The 13,687-nt window shown below is 25.2% G+C and overlaps 1 protein-coding gene across 1 annotated transcript; it reads right to left on the reverse strand.

The window, feature by feature from the left end:
• Positions 1-7,898: 7,898 nt before the first annotated feature.
• On the reverse strand, positions 7,899-13,500 carry OCT59_003162 (uncharacterized protein). The gene is made up of 13 exons (XM_025316874.2): positions 13,129-13,500; positions 12,899-13,042; positions 12,649-12,833; positions 12,397-12,583; positions 12,159-12,321; positions 11,992-12,095; positions 11,521-11,925; positions 11,260-11,436; positions 10,486-11,190; positions 8,921-10,408; positions 8,536-8,838; positions 8,355-8,446; positions 7,899-8,263 (listed from the first exon to the last, which is right to left on the reverse strand). Exons 1-12 carry the CDS (start codon positions 13,354-13,356, stop codon positions 8,363-8,365), a joined length of 4,173 nt encoding a protein of 1,390 aa, XP_025179482.1. The 5' UTR covers positions 13,357-13,500; the 3' UTR covers positions 7,899-8,263; positions 8,355-8,362.
• Between the last annotated feature and the right edge of the window lie 187 nt (positions 13,501-13,687).

Consider the following 13,687-nt stretch of genomic DNA (forward strand, 5'->3'; position numbering starts at 1 on the left):
AGTTCGGAAAACTCTTTCTACTCTGTAAAAATTTGTCCGAATATTTCCATGATATCTCATGATATCTCTGTATATGATGAATAATTCTATGATAATTCCGTAAAATACATTTATAACAACAGATACGGGAATGCTATTTGTATGATAATACTGCATTATTATTTGGAACCTAGCAACCTAGCAGCCTATTTTGACCGAGAATCTCACCTGATGTGATATTAGAAGAATGTTGGGAAAATGCGGTCCTAAATTTGGAGTATTATAACTATTTCCATAACACAAATCTTTTAACCATGTACATGTAAATCAGGAAATTCAAACTATAAACAATGCAACCGAGATAATGGTATTTAGTTGGGCGTTAGAATTATGCAAGATATGCAAGATATGGTGAATGGAATAAAAATATTTAAGTTGTGATATGTCAAGCAATTTAACAACAACAAATTAGTGTTTTGCGTCAAAAAAGGAGGATTCTTAACTTATCGAATCTGTCGGATGTAAACCCGAGGGTGCAAACTGCAGACTGTACCCGTTTAGATTTGATTGGTTCAAATGTGGTACAGCTGACTGTATCATCAGCCACAAACTTTTGTGAAACATTTAGAATTAATTTTTCTAATAGATTGCCAGTATAATGAAAAGTCTAAAAATTTAGCTATCTATCAAGAAACTGAATGTTAATATCCTTTACAGTGGTTGAAAAAGTAATTGGAATTGCAACAAATGCAATAAATAAAAAACCAGTAATTAAAATTGCTTCAAATTTTGTAGATTTTTTTATTATTATTTGTATTGAAATTTCAGCTTTTTATCTTATTTTCTTATCTTACGGTAATTCAAAAAAAAAGGTCAAATATTTTATAACCTATAAAAATTCTGAAAATTTTGATACAGCATTTTAAATTATAGCTTATTAAAAGCTGAACAATTATAAATTAAAGTTTATATCATGTTAATTTTATTAAAAAAAAATTTCAGTTATTGAAAAAATTAAAATTAAAGTTTTTTTACTGTATTAATTATTGTAACTCTATTACAACTTGGCTCAACTTTTTTAATATTAGTAAAAAAAGCGAATAAAATTCAAAATTAAATTTAAATTATAATAATTATAAAGGTTATAAAGGATAAAAGAATTATAATAAAATCTATTTAATATTAAATTAATAATATTAAAAATATTTTGTTCCCTCTGTATAATATTAAAATTTTACATTTTATAATAAAAAAAGAAATTCTTAATATATAAACTTTTTAAAAATGTTTACTATATATATTTTTTCTTACTTTGCAAGTTTACTTAAAACATTAAAATGGATTAACTTTTTTTTCAGGTTTTTTTTGTTAAATTGCATAACATATTTAATTTTAGCTAGAATTAAATAATCAATATACAAATATACTTTTTTGAAATAATCTAAATTTACTTTGCTATTAAAATATTTAATTAAAATAAATTAAATATATTTAATTTTTATTAACTTTAATTTTAATTTATAATTAGGTGAATATAGCTCATAATAATTTGTTTGTATGGTATATGAACTTAATATCAATAAAGTATATATAGATAATAGATCATTAAAAAAAAAAAATTTTAATTTATAGAAAAATTAACTAATATAATACTTTTAAATTTTAATAAATCAATTACAGTTAATTTTTAATATTTAAATATAATATTAAATTTTAAATATATTAAAAATTACCAGTAATAATTATCATTGTAGCTAAAAATTATAATTTTAGCTAAAATTAAAAAAAGAAAATAACTATATTTAACTAGAAGAAAAATTTCTTTTCTCTATTATTTATTAGAATTAATTAAATTAAAATTATATTAGAATTAGGTTTATTTATTATAATAAATTACACTTTCATGATCTTTATTTTTATTAATTAATTTGAATTTTTTGTATTAAAAATCCTATTTATCATCTTTTATTTATTATAGGAGAAATTTATCTTTCAGTTAAAATTAGAAATTTTTTTTTAATAAAATATATTATAAATTTTTTTAAATATATAAAATAAATTTAAATAAATCTAAAATTTTTTTTATTTATAAAATCAAACTTTTCTGTTTAGTCAAAATTTAAAATACCAGTTTATAATTTAATCAGAATAACCAAATAATAAATATATTAACAAATATTAATTGTAGATTTGTAAGACAAATAACTCCCTCTATAACACTCCCGTTATAGTCACATTCTACTATATAGTCACACCAGTTGAATGTTCAAAACACTTTATTATTAAAATCTATCCTATATAGTCACAATCTATCTATAGTCACTATCACACCTATTCTCAAAAATCTTATATTAAAAAAAACCGTTTATAATCACAGTTATATAAAGAATATATTAAATAACTTGGCATCTAATAATTGTACAAAGATGTACCATAGCTTGTTAGAATCGTCTCACTGAGACGAATCGAATGGTGGTAGTTTTATCCTTTCATGATTACTGGCTGGTGAGTTATTTAACAAAATGTTAAGCATCGGCATTATTATATTTCTTGATTTACATTTACTGCGCCATTTAACATTTTGCTGAATTTCTCGGTACCTAGTGATTATAAAAAGACGATTAATAGCTCGTTGGAATCCCCTCATCAAGACGAATCGAATGGTGGTAAGCTCATCTCTCTGTAATCAATATTGACGGAGTTACTACTTAAAAACCATTTAATATTTTTTAATTTCAGAAATTGATCTAGTGATTGGATTTCAATGTATTTTATACCATTAGATTTGTCGCATCAAGACGAATCGAATGGTAGTAAGATCGTCTCTCTAGGATCAATATTGGCGAAGTTATTACACAAAAACTATTAATATTTTTTTAACTTTGAAAATTAATCTAGTGATTGAATATCGATGTATTTTATACCATTAGAACCGTCTCATCGAGACGAATCGAATGGCGGTAAGATCATCTCTCTACGATTAATATTGGCTGAGTTACGATACAATAAAGTTTTAAGTATAATTTTGGCCAAAATTATGTTAATTTTTGGCCGGAATTATTATATACTAATATAAGAAATTTTTTATATAGTCACATCTCTTTATAATCACCAAATATGGACTGTTCCAAATGTGTGACTATAAAGAGAGTTGACTGTACTTTTAAAAATTTAGATCAGATTAGAATTTTAGTAATTTGATCTGAATCTAATAAATATTATCTTATGATCTAGTAATTGGATATTAATGATTATTTTTTTGTTTTGTAAATCATATTAAGCTGATCAAAATAAAAAAAAGTTTATTAAAATTAAACTGTTAGATTATGAGATATTTATAAAAAATAGTTTTTTTAATGATTAATTTAGGTTTTACCATATTACTAATTTGATCAAATCAATTTGTTAGAAGCCTTAATTAATTGATATTAACCATAATAAATAATAAAATTTTTTGTAAAGTAAAAAAATAAAAAATTAAAATTTTCAAAATATTTTTTATTTAAATCATTGGGAATGATCATCACTGTTGGTCAGATTTGCTAGTTGATCATTATAATTTCAGTTACTAGTAATTATCACCCCTGATAATAGTTAAAAAAATTCTTTTTTGTAAATTTATATATAAAATAATTATTTAATATATACAGTCAGATTTCCATATAATCATTTAATTAATTTTATTAAAATCAGAAATTAAATTTATCAGAAATTAAAATTCCAGTCAGAATTATAATTATATTAAAATTCTGGCCAAATATAATACTAATTAGAATTACAAATTTAAAATTACAGTTTATAATCCAAAATTATAATTTGTAATTTTTGATTTTTAATTAAAAAATCATAATATATGAGAATCCCACTTACTTTTAATAAAAGTTTCTAAATAAAATTTTAAATTTATTGGTAATTTTACCAACTTTTTTATTTATAATTTTAATAATAATCTTTTAAAATAATTATATTAAATTTTACTTTATATTTTTAGAGACAAATTTTTTAATATTAAAATATTTTATAATAGTTTAATATTATGTATTTATTTAAATAAGATTTTAATTATTATAAAAGTATTAATTTTTTATAAATAATACATTTATTATACAAAAAATAAATATAAAAATTTGTTTATTTTTAATTAACATTAACAAAAATAAAAAAAAAATCATAAGTTTTTTTATTTGCATTTCTTTAACATTTTAGCTTCTACTTTATTTTTATTTTTTATTTTTATTTAACAGTAATAGTTAGCGAATACAAAATTTATAAACATATCAAAAATGAAAAAGTAAAATAAAAAAAATGAACTAAACTATTTAGCTTCTACTTTATATTATCCTTTAAACTGTTTTGCAGAAAATTTGCCTATAATTTTATTTTTTAATTAAAATACTTTTAAGTATTTTAAAATATTTTATTAAATAAACCAATATTTTTGTAATAAATTCTATGATATTTTCTAAGTAAAATAAAAATCAATAGATTATAATAAATAATAATTAAATTTTTAAATTGAAATATCTTTTTATTTATTAATTCTAGAAATATAAAATTATCACTATTTGATGTGTCTTAATGAAAGAATCTAATAGAATAAAAATTGTCTTTATAAATATTATATGGCAGGATATTTTATAAAATCTAAAAATTTAAATTAATATAACTTTCTATTTATCAATTTTAAAGATATAATTTTATTATCATTAAATACATCTTAATAAGAGGAATCTAATAAACTTAATTTTATTTTTCTATAATTACTAAATTTTAAGGTATTTTAAAAATGCAAAAATTTTTAAAATTAATTTTAGTTTTTACAGTTTAAAGGGTATTTTCTAAAAATTTGGCATTTTTTTTTTAAAAAAAAAGAAATATTAACAGTTATATTTTTTAATGAAAACTAATTATATAAATAGATTAGATATTGTTTATTAAATTTTATTTTTTTTTATTCAAAGCAAGATATAATTTTTTTTTTTAACTGCAATGTATTTGAAGGTTTATTAGATTATTAAAAGCTAAAGTATATTACAAAAAGTAATAAAACCCTAAACTAAAATCTAATATAATTGATCTTTAAACTACAGTCCCCTTTTAATATAACGAACCCTATGTTCCAACCGATCAGGGCTTCATTATAAGCAACTTCGTTAACACCATAACAAATTATTTGGTATAGGTATATCGGTCATATAAATCATGTGACTTGTTGATCTGATTACCGATAATTCAATTACTAACATTTTTTTATTTTTTTTTATTGTAGTGAACTTTCTGGACTTCGAAATAGGCACCTAGAACGAGAAGTAAGTGGTGATAACTCATTTTTTTTATTAATTTCATTTAAGAATATTTACTAATGTTCTTTTTTTATTTTTTTTATTGTAGTAAACTTTCCGGACTTTGAAATGGATGTCTGAAATGAGAAGTAAGTGGGGAACTCATTTTTTTTATTAATTTTGTATAACATTATTTACTAATATTTCTTTTTTTATTTTTTTATTGCAGGGAATGCTTCCTGAAGTGTTTTACTTTTTTTTGTAGATTTTAGCTTGAGACTTGAAAATGGAGACCGATGAGTATTTTTAAAGGGTTGGAAGTGGGTTTTTAATTTTTTTATGTAAAAATGTTTATTATAATTTTTTTTTTGTAGGAAATAATTTAATGTTGTTTACAATAACTGACTATATAATAAATAAATAATTATTGTTTTTTAATATGTTAATTTAACTAGAAGTATTCTTTAGGGTCCTATTACCACTGTGATAAATATAAATTAATAACAACTTATATTGAATCCTAATACAACTGAATTAATGTAAATTAACATAATTCTGCCTAAATATTAAATAAAATAGCCAGAATTATCAATTCTAATATGATCCTGATATGATTCTGATCTATAATTTAAATATAAAACACGGGGATGATGTTTAATGTCATACAATATTTTGTGCATCAATCTAATTATTAATAGAATTATTTAATTACATACAATCAAAAACTGCAAAATTTGTCGTTATACTAAAAAAAAAATTCATTATAAAAAAAATCTGTTATATCAAGAGGTATTTTTATATAAGCAATTCATACACTTTACTTCATACTACATTATATGGTAAATAAATAGTAAACTTCGTTATATCAAGATTTTTTTTATATTTAAAATCGGTGCCATACTGGAAATCTGTTATATCGTATTATTTGTTATATAGAGGTTCGCTATATGTAGAGAGGGGGGACTGTACTTATCATATTTAAAAGCACTTTACATATATATTGTTGGATGGAAGTTTTTACTTAAAGGATAGAGTTATTTGAAAATAGCTTATTTTAGCTCTCTTTTTACACAAGGTATCTATAGAATTCACAAAGTAAGATATAATATATACTATATAAAATCAATCACAAAAATGATAACTGATCAAAAGCATTTATTTAATAATATACCATAAATAAAAAATATATATTTGCAATATAAAATCAAATAATTTAAATTATTGCTTATTATTATATAATTGAAGAAAAGATGATTAAAATTATATTTTTATTCATATTATTCACATTATTCATATTGTTGCATTGTTATATTTTTTTTAAAAAAATTTTATTTAGAAAAATAATTTCTAAAATAGCCATTAGCCATTTTTTACAGATTTTCAAATTACCATTTTTTATTAAGTCTTCTGACATGCTTTATATTTCTGAATTTCTGAAACATTTTTAGAAAAATCCTTTAAATATTAACTATTATTCATTACCATTTACTAGGAATTTAATTGTAGTACAGAGATTTCTAATTATTGAATTTATGATTCTAGCCATTATCCTTTACTCCTAAAAATAAAAGTAGAGTTCCAAATGGGTCAGGTCAGGTCAGGTCAGGGTCATATCAGGTTATCTATTTGACCTGACCTGAACTGAAACCTGAAAATTTTCAGGATTTATATTAAAAATATCAAAAAAAATGGTACAAAACATTTTTTTTTGAAATATTGCGATTCAGTTTTTTATATTAAAATCGTATAAAAAGGTGAATCGCAATACCCCAACTAACTTTTTAAATATAAAATCAATATAAAAAAGTGAATTCCGTTACCGCAATTCACTTTTTATATATAAAATCGATATAAAAAAGTGAATTCTGATACCGCAATTCACTTTTTATATATAAAATCGATATAAAAAAGTGAATTCCGATACCGCAATTCACTTTTTATATATAAAATCGATATAAAAAAGTGAATTCTGATATCGCAATTCACTTTTATTATATAAAATCATAGTTTCAGGTCAACAGGTCATTCAGGTTATATTGATGTTCTGATGCTGAATTGCAATTGCTAAACCTGACCTGAAAAATTCAGGTCAACCTGTCAGGTTACCTGAATTTGGTCAACCTGTTCGGAACTCTAAATAAAAGCAATATTTATTATTATTTTTAAAATAAAATAAAAAACTATAGTTTATAGCTATACCATTTTTTTTATATTGAAAGAGCAAAAATAATATACAACATATAAAGCAATCTACAGTGAGCAAGAAATGCTGTAAAATAAGTTCAAATTGACTTGAGATTTTGTTTGACATATTTTCACCTAATTGCAGATTATTTTTTAAAATAAGTTCATTCTATTTAAAAATCTGTTTATAGTATTTTCTAGACTTTTAATGACAGTTAATACAGGAAGGTTTGGGAGATTTGAAACTTCAGTAGATAATTCCTTAAGGGCATTGGAAATAGCTTAAGATTTGGTATAGCCATTTTTAATTTTTCTACTTGAAAAAGGTAGAAGCTTAGTAAAAAGAAGAAAGGGAAACTGGAGTATTTATATATGCAAAGATCACAAAAATAATCAATTATTACTCATTAGATTATTTATTAAAAAGGCAATTAATGTTACAGTCGCTTTTTTAATATACACTGATTACAGTAAGTACATATTTATTATAATAATATATTATACTATAATTAATTTTTAATCTTAAATATTAAAATATTGTATTAAGATAATATACATAGTAAAAACTGATTATTATTAAAGTCCAACCAGTCCGAAAATAATACAGATAATATACAAGTAAAAAAAAAGAATTAAAATACATTGATTACATTGTAGAAATACATTAACTTTCTAAAATACATATATAATTATTAAAATTATTAAATTAATTTGATGAATTCGATGAGGCAGAAGCAGATGAATATACTGAATATACTGATGTCATAGAATTTCTTCTTCCAAGACGAGACTTTGTTTTCTCAAGTTCTTTTTCAAGTCTATTAACGATAAATATGTAAAAGCGTTATTAAATAGGTAATAAATACGCTAAAATAAAATAAAATAAAAATAAATTGACCAAACACGTACTACATTAATTACCTAACAATTCTTTCTTTTGCTTCATGAGCTTCACGTTCTGCGCGTTTCTTACTTAATTGCAAAGAACTTTCAGAACTTTGCTAATTACGATATATTTTAAATAAAACCATTTAATACAAAACCAATCTTATATTCAAAACCTCAAAATAAAATTAATTAGTAAGCTTACCATTTCTTCAATAGTTTCTCTCAACTTTCCAACCTTTTGTTCATATTTGCAAATTTCCTGTTCAAATCTTAGTTTTGACTTATCATTTTCTTCCAATTGAAATTGTAATTCACGTATAGTTCTATTAGCTTTACGTAAATTACTTATAGATTCATTCTTTTCATTTGTTTCATTATTAATTGCTAATGTCAATTCTTCAAGTCTTGTTTCAAGTCTTTTTAGATTTTTTGGTGAAGTACTTAATTTAGTTTCCAATTCAGCTACTTTAGCATTTAGTTCTGTAATCTGTTTTTCCAATATTATCTGTAATAAAAAAAAATTATAAAGTAATAGCTTCAGTAAATTAATTATTTTAATACATATATATAATAAATTATGTTTCTACCTTTGACTTTATTAGCTCTTGGTTCTCTTCTTTTTCTTTTGCCAATTCATTTTGGGAATCCGCCAAACTAGCATCAACTTTTCTCAGTTTCTCACTTAAAGCATTAGCAGCATCTTGATGTTCTTCAACTAATTGTTTCAGATCAAAAACTTCTCTATCTAAGGCTGATAAGTTTTTCTCTGCTACATGTTTATTTTGACTAGCATCATGGTATTGTTCATGGATTTCATCAAGTCTATCTTCAAGATTCTTTTTCAATTTTTCCAATAACATTTTTTGTGTTTCAGTTTCTTCCAATGCCATTTTTAGTTGGCTCATTTCAATTAACAAATTATTAACCTGCGTTTGAAGTTCATCATTAGAAACTGATATTTCATTATATAATTGACTTAATTCAGTAATTTGACCTATCAATTTTTCTCTTTCACCCTCAATTAATAACGGATAACTTTCGTTATTATTAGTTAACAAATCTTTAAGTTTCAAAGATAATTTTTTATTCTCCTCTTGAAGGTTTAACATATTAACTCTATCTAATTCAATTTCCTCATTAAGTTTATTCATTTCAACTTCGTACTTTTTCCTAGTTTGTTCAAGAGTATATTGTGCATCATCAATTTCTTTTCTATATTTTTCTCGTTCTTCCTGAAAATCTTCTTGTATTCTTTGTTGAAGTAAACCAAAATCTGCAATTTCTGCAGCATCACTTTCGGTCTTCGCTTCCAATTCTTTGATATATAATTCAAGAGATTGAACATTTTCTCGAGAAGTCTTTAATTCATTAGTAACATCTGATAATGATGTTTCAAGTTTACTAACTTGATATTTTATTGAGCCTTCAATGGTCTCAAATTTAATTCTAGAAAGTTCTGCAGCCTCAAGTTTTGATTTTATTTCATCTAACTTAATCTTATCCTTTTTTCTCTCTTGAACCTCATCTTCATATTTACTCCTCATTTCTTCAAACTTCTCTTGTAATAACTGATTGGTTTGTTCAAGCTCTAATAATTGATCCTTTGAACCAGGTTTAGTAGAATTATATTCATCAATGTTTTCAGGCTCCTCTGTAAGTCTAATTTTCTGTATCAATTCGTCCTTCTCAAGCGACAAGGATCTTTCATTGTGAAGAAGTTCTTCAAGAGTTATCTTCTCAACTTCCAATTCTACATTAGATGACTCCAACTTCTGTTTTTCCTGTATCTCGTGCTGTACTTTTTCTTCCAATTCTTTTATACGTTCTTTCAATAGTCTAATCTGCTCATCTTTTTTACTTGGTAACATTGGCCTAATTTGGTAGTAAAGCTTCCACCAAGGATTTTGTTTGAGTTTGTTAATTGCTCGTATATTCCTTTGAATAACAAGAGCAGCGGAAGTTTTTTCTGAAAGTTTACTATAATCTTTTCGCGAAAGTTTTCCACGACAATGCGCTTGAAATCTCGTAAACACAAAAGATAATTTTGTATCTCGGACTTCTTCCAATTCAGCCAACTAGTTCCGTATAAATAATTGGTTAAAAATGAATTTAAAATAGATCAGCTAACTTGATTCTAAGGAACAGTACATACCACGCCAGCACGAAAGAAGATTTTACTCAAACCAATACGATATTGGTCACTCTCAAGTTGAAAGGCTTCCAACAATTTCTGTGCAGCTTCTCGTCCATTAACATAGCCATTTGGAAGAATCTTTGGAGCCAAGATTTCATATCTTTGCCTAAATTCAATAAAACCTAATCGGTTAGGAAATCCCGCACGACATATACGAATACCTTCTAGAACACCATTACATCTTAATTGATCTAGCACAAGTGGTACGTTGATTTTTCCAGCCATTTTTTCATCATTAGGCACAATACAACGAACAAAATGAGGATGAGTTGAATAAAGTTGCTGCATTAATGAATGTAATTGTTCTTTATGCCTACGACCAACCGTGCGGAAAACTCCGCGTTTAACACGATTCTTTGTACCATAATCTGTAGTATCACCAAGGAAATCGGTAAAGAGTGAAGCTATATATGGCTGTGAAGAATGCGCCAAAAGTTTAGTAACATTCTCATTAAGAGGATCCTTATTCTTATTAAGCCATCCTGAAGTTGTATATTCCACTTTTGCGGCATAATGGTTGAGAATGAATCCTTGTTGAAATCGAGGTACACCATACTTTGACGATTTATTTTTCCAAATACTATGTAATTTCTCAACAAATGTCTTGTCACTAGCCTTTGGCATAACACATTCTTCGTCTAAACAAGCCAATATACCAACAGGCTGAAATCATAACATAATTAATATAAGAAAGATTTAAATTTTAAAAAAGTGCAATATATATTGACATACTTTAGCTTTTTCAATCAAATCAATTGTTGGTTGTAGGTCTAGTCCGAAATCAATAAAATTCCATTCAATATTTTCGAGTTTGTATTGTTCTTGTTCCAATACAAACATATGTTGATTGAAAAATTGCTGTAATTTTTCGTTGGTATAGTTGATACATAATTGTTCAAATCCATTTGTCTGCAATAATTAAATAAAAATAAATTTGTAAAACTTTCAAAGTAAAAAAAAAAATGCATATGCATATATATATTAAAAACCAACTTTGAATATTTCAAAACCAGCAATGTCTAGAACTCCGATAAAATAAGCTTTATTTGATGGCGTATCAATTGCTTTATTAATTCTTTCAACCAATGCACCAAAGCTTCTCTCATATAATGCCTTTGCCAAAGCCTCAATTGAATACAAAACTTGTTCCTTAGTTCTAGCTTGAGCAACCCACTCGCGACCCGCCTTTACTTGAGGCCTAATAAGTCCTTTTATAAAAGCCTCTGTTGGAATACCCAATACATGACATACTTTTTCAGCTGCAGAAGTGTCCGAAATATAAGCTTGATCGTCTCTTCCGGAAGTTACATTAATATTTCCGAGATGAAGAACAGATGCTATTATACGAAAAAGGTCAATTTGTTCATCTTGTGAAATACCAACAACATTCATGGCGTTCTATAAATAGTTAAATGCATTAGTAAAACAATAATTAAATTATTTTAATATAAATATTATACAAACCAAGAGTATTTCGAATTCAGCAGTATCATCCACACCATCAATATTTTTTTTTGAATGTTTTGTGAACCTATAATCATCCAATGAACCATCCAATAGAAATTTATCTACGTAGAGATGTGAGTAAATAAATTATTTACATTTTAATTATCGTAATTTAAGTGACATACCTTTAATTGTGGGTGAAGCTCCTTTCAACAACTGATAAAATATATGAAAATTTCGTTCCTCAGGCGTCTGATAAGTTACACGTGACTTTTCCAATAAATATCGTTCGATATTCGCACCAGAAATTTGACCAGCCGAACTGAATTCAATACGAATAAATTTACCCTGTACCAAGAAATTGAATTATAAACAATTCTAATTAAAACGGAATATACATATATTATCAAAATGAAAACTTACAAAACGAGAGGAGTTGTTATTTCGAATTGTTTGAGCATTTCCAAAAGCTTCCAATATCGGATTGGCTTGTAGGATTTGTTGTTCGAGTAGTCCATACTTCTTAGTGTTAGCGCTATCACTGGCTATTGTCGCTATATACTGAATAACCTTTTTCGTATTTTCAGTTTTTCCTGCACCAGATTCACCACTATATATATATATAATATTAAATGATGACAAAGATCACTAGATATATAAAAGAAAAGTACTCACGTTATAAGAATAGATTGATTTTCACGCTCTTGTAACATGTCATGATAAGCTGCGTCAGCGACTGCGTAAATATGAGGCGGCATTTCGTACCGTCGTTTATTTTTATAGGATCGTATTATCTCATCCGTGTATATTGGGAGCGGGTGATATGGATTGACGGCAACCAAAAAAAGCCCTGAATATGTCTATTTATGGACATAGATGCGTTAGCGCTATCCGAAATAATAGATTGATTTATATTATAACTTACATATATCATATCAGATAAATATCGTAATCGAAGGTTATGAACTACAGATGATTCATTTAAATGTGTTAAGTCAGCCATGTCTTCCACCTTATCAAATTTAGGTGGATTCATTTTTTCTGTTTCGTTCACATTAACAACACGGGACTAAATTATAATTAAGTAAAAAATATAATAAATATAACAATTCATTGAAAAATAGTTGTTAGAGCGAAATAAATCATTGGATTTACCGAATTATCATTAAAGTGGACTTCCACTTTTTCGCCCATTTCCTTCGTTATGTAACCGGCGATATATCCCGCTTCTTTATCCTCGACCCAAACCCATTTTTTTTCATTGAAAGCAGCATGGGCTACGACGTCAACTACTCCTGCACCACGAGAACTGGTTGAAAATCGTCGAAAAACTTCTCCGCCGGGCAAATATGTAGAACTTTTTCGTGAATTTTGTGTCGTCATTGATAAGTGAAATATATATATGATAAGTGAAATATATATATAACAAGAGGATATTTTTCTTTTCTTTAAACGGTTAAATATAATCGTGGTTTACACAACAAGAAGGAAATTGCAAAAAACCAAAGGGGTAAGAATAATGACTTCAAAGACGGAAAATTTGTAAAAAAAGTTATTTATTTATAGATTTTGATTATAGGTATATTCCTAAGGGGGTTTGTTTATTATCATAAGATCCTTGCCATATTTGTGGAATTTAGAACACTTGGTCAGGACTCAGGAGAACTATGACGTACTGGACTTTCCTCTCCACGCGTTTTTATAACACTTTAAA

Source organism: Rhizophagus irregularis, chromosome 11 (genome assembly GCF_026210795.1).
Source record: "Rhizophagus irregularis chromosome 11, complete sequence".
Taxonomy (NCBI): domain Eukaryota; kingdom Fungi; phylum Glomeromycota; class Glomeromycetes; order Glomerales; family Glomeraceae; genus Rhizophagus; species Rhizophagus irregularis.

Coding starts and splice junctions, on each gene's coding strand:
- OCT59_003162 (XM_025316874.2), bottom strand. CDS start 13,356: ATGACGACACAAAATTCACGAAAAAGTTCTACATATTTGCCCGGCGGA. Junction 12,834..12,898: donor ATTTATCTGATATGATATAT/GTAAGTTATAAT, acceptor GTCCATAAATAG/ACATATTCAGGGCTTTTTTT. Junction 11,437..11,520: donor CTGGTTTTGAAATATTCAAA/GTTGGTTTTTAA, acceptor TAATTATTGCAG/ACAAATGGATTTGAACAATT.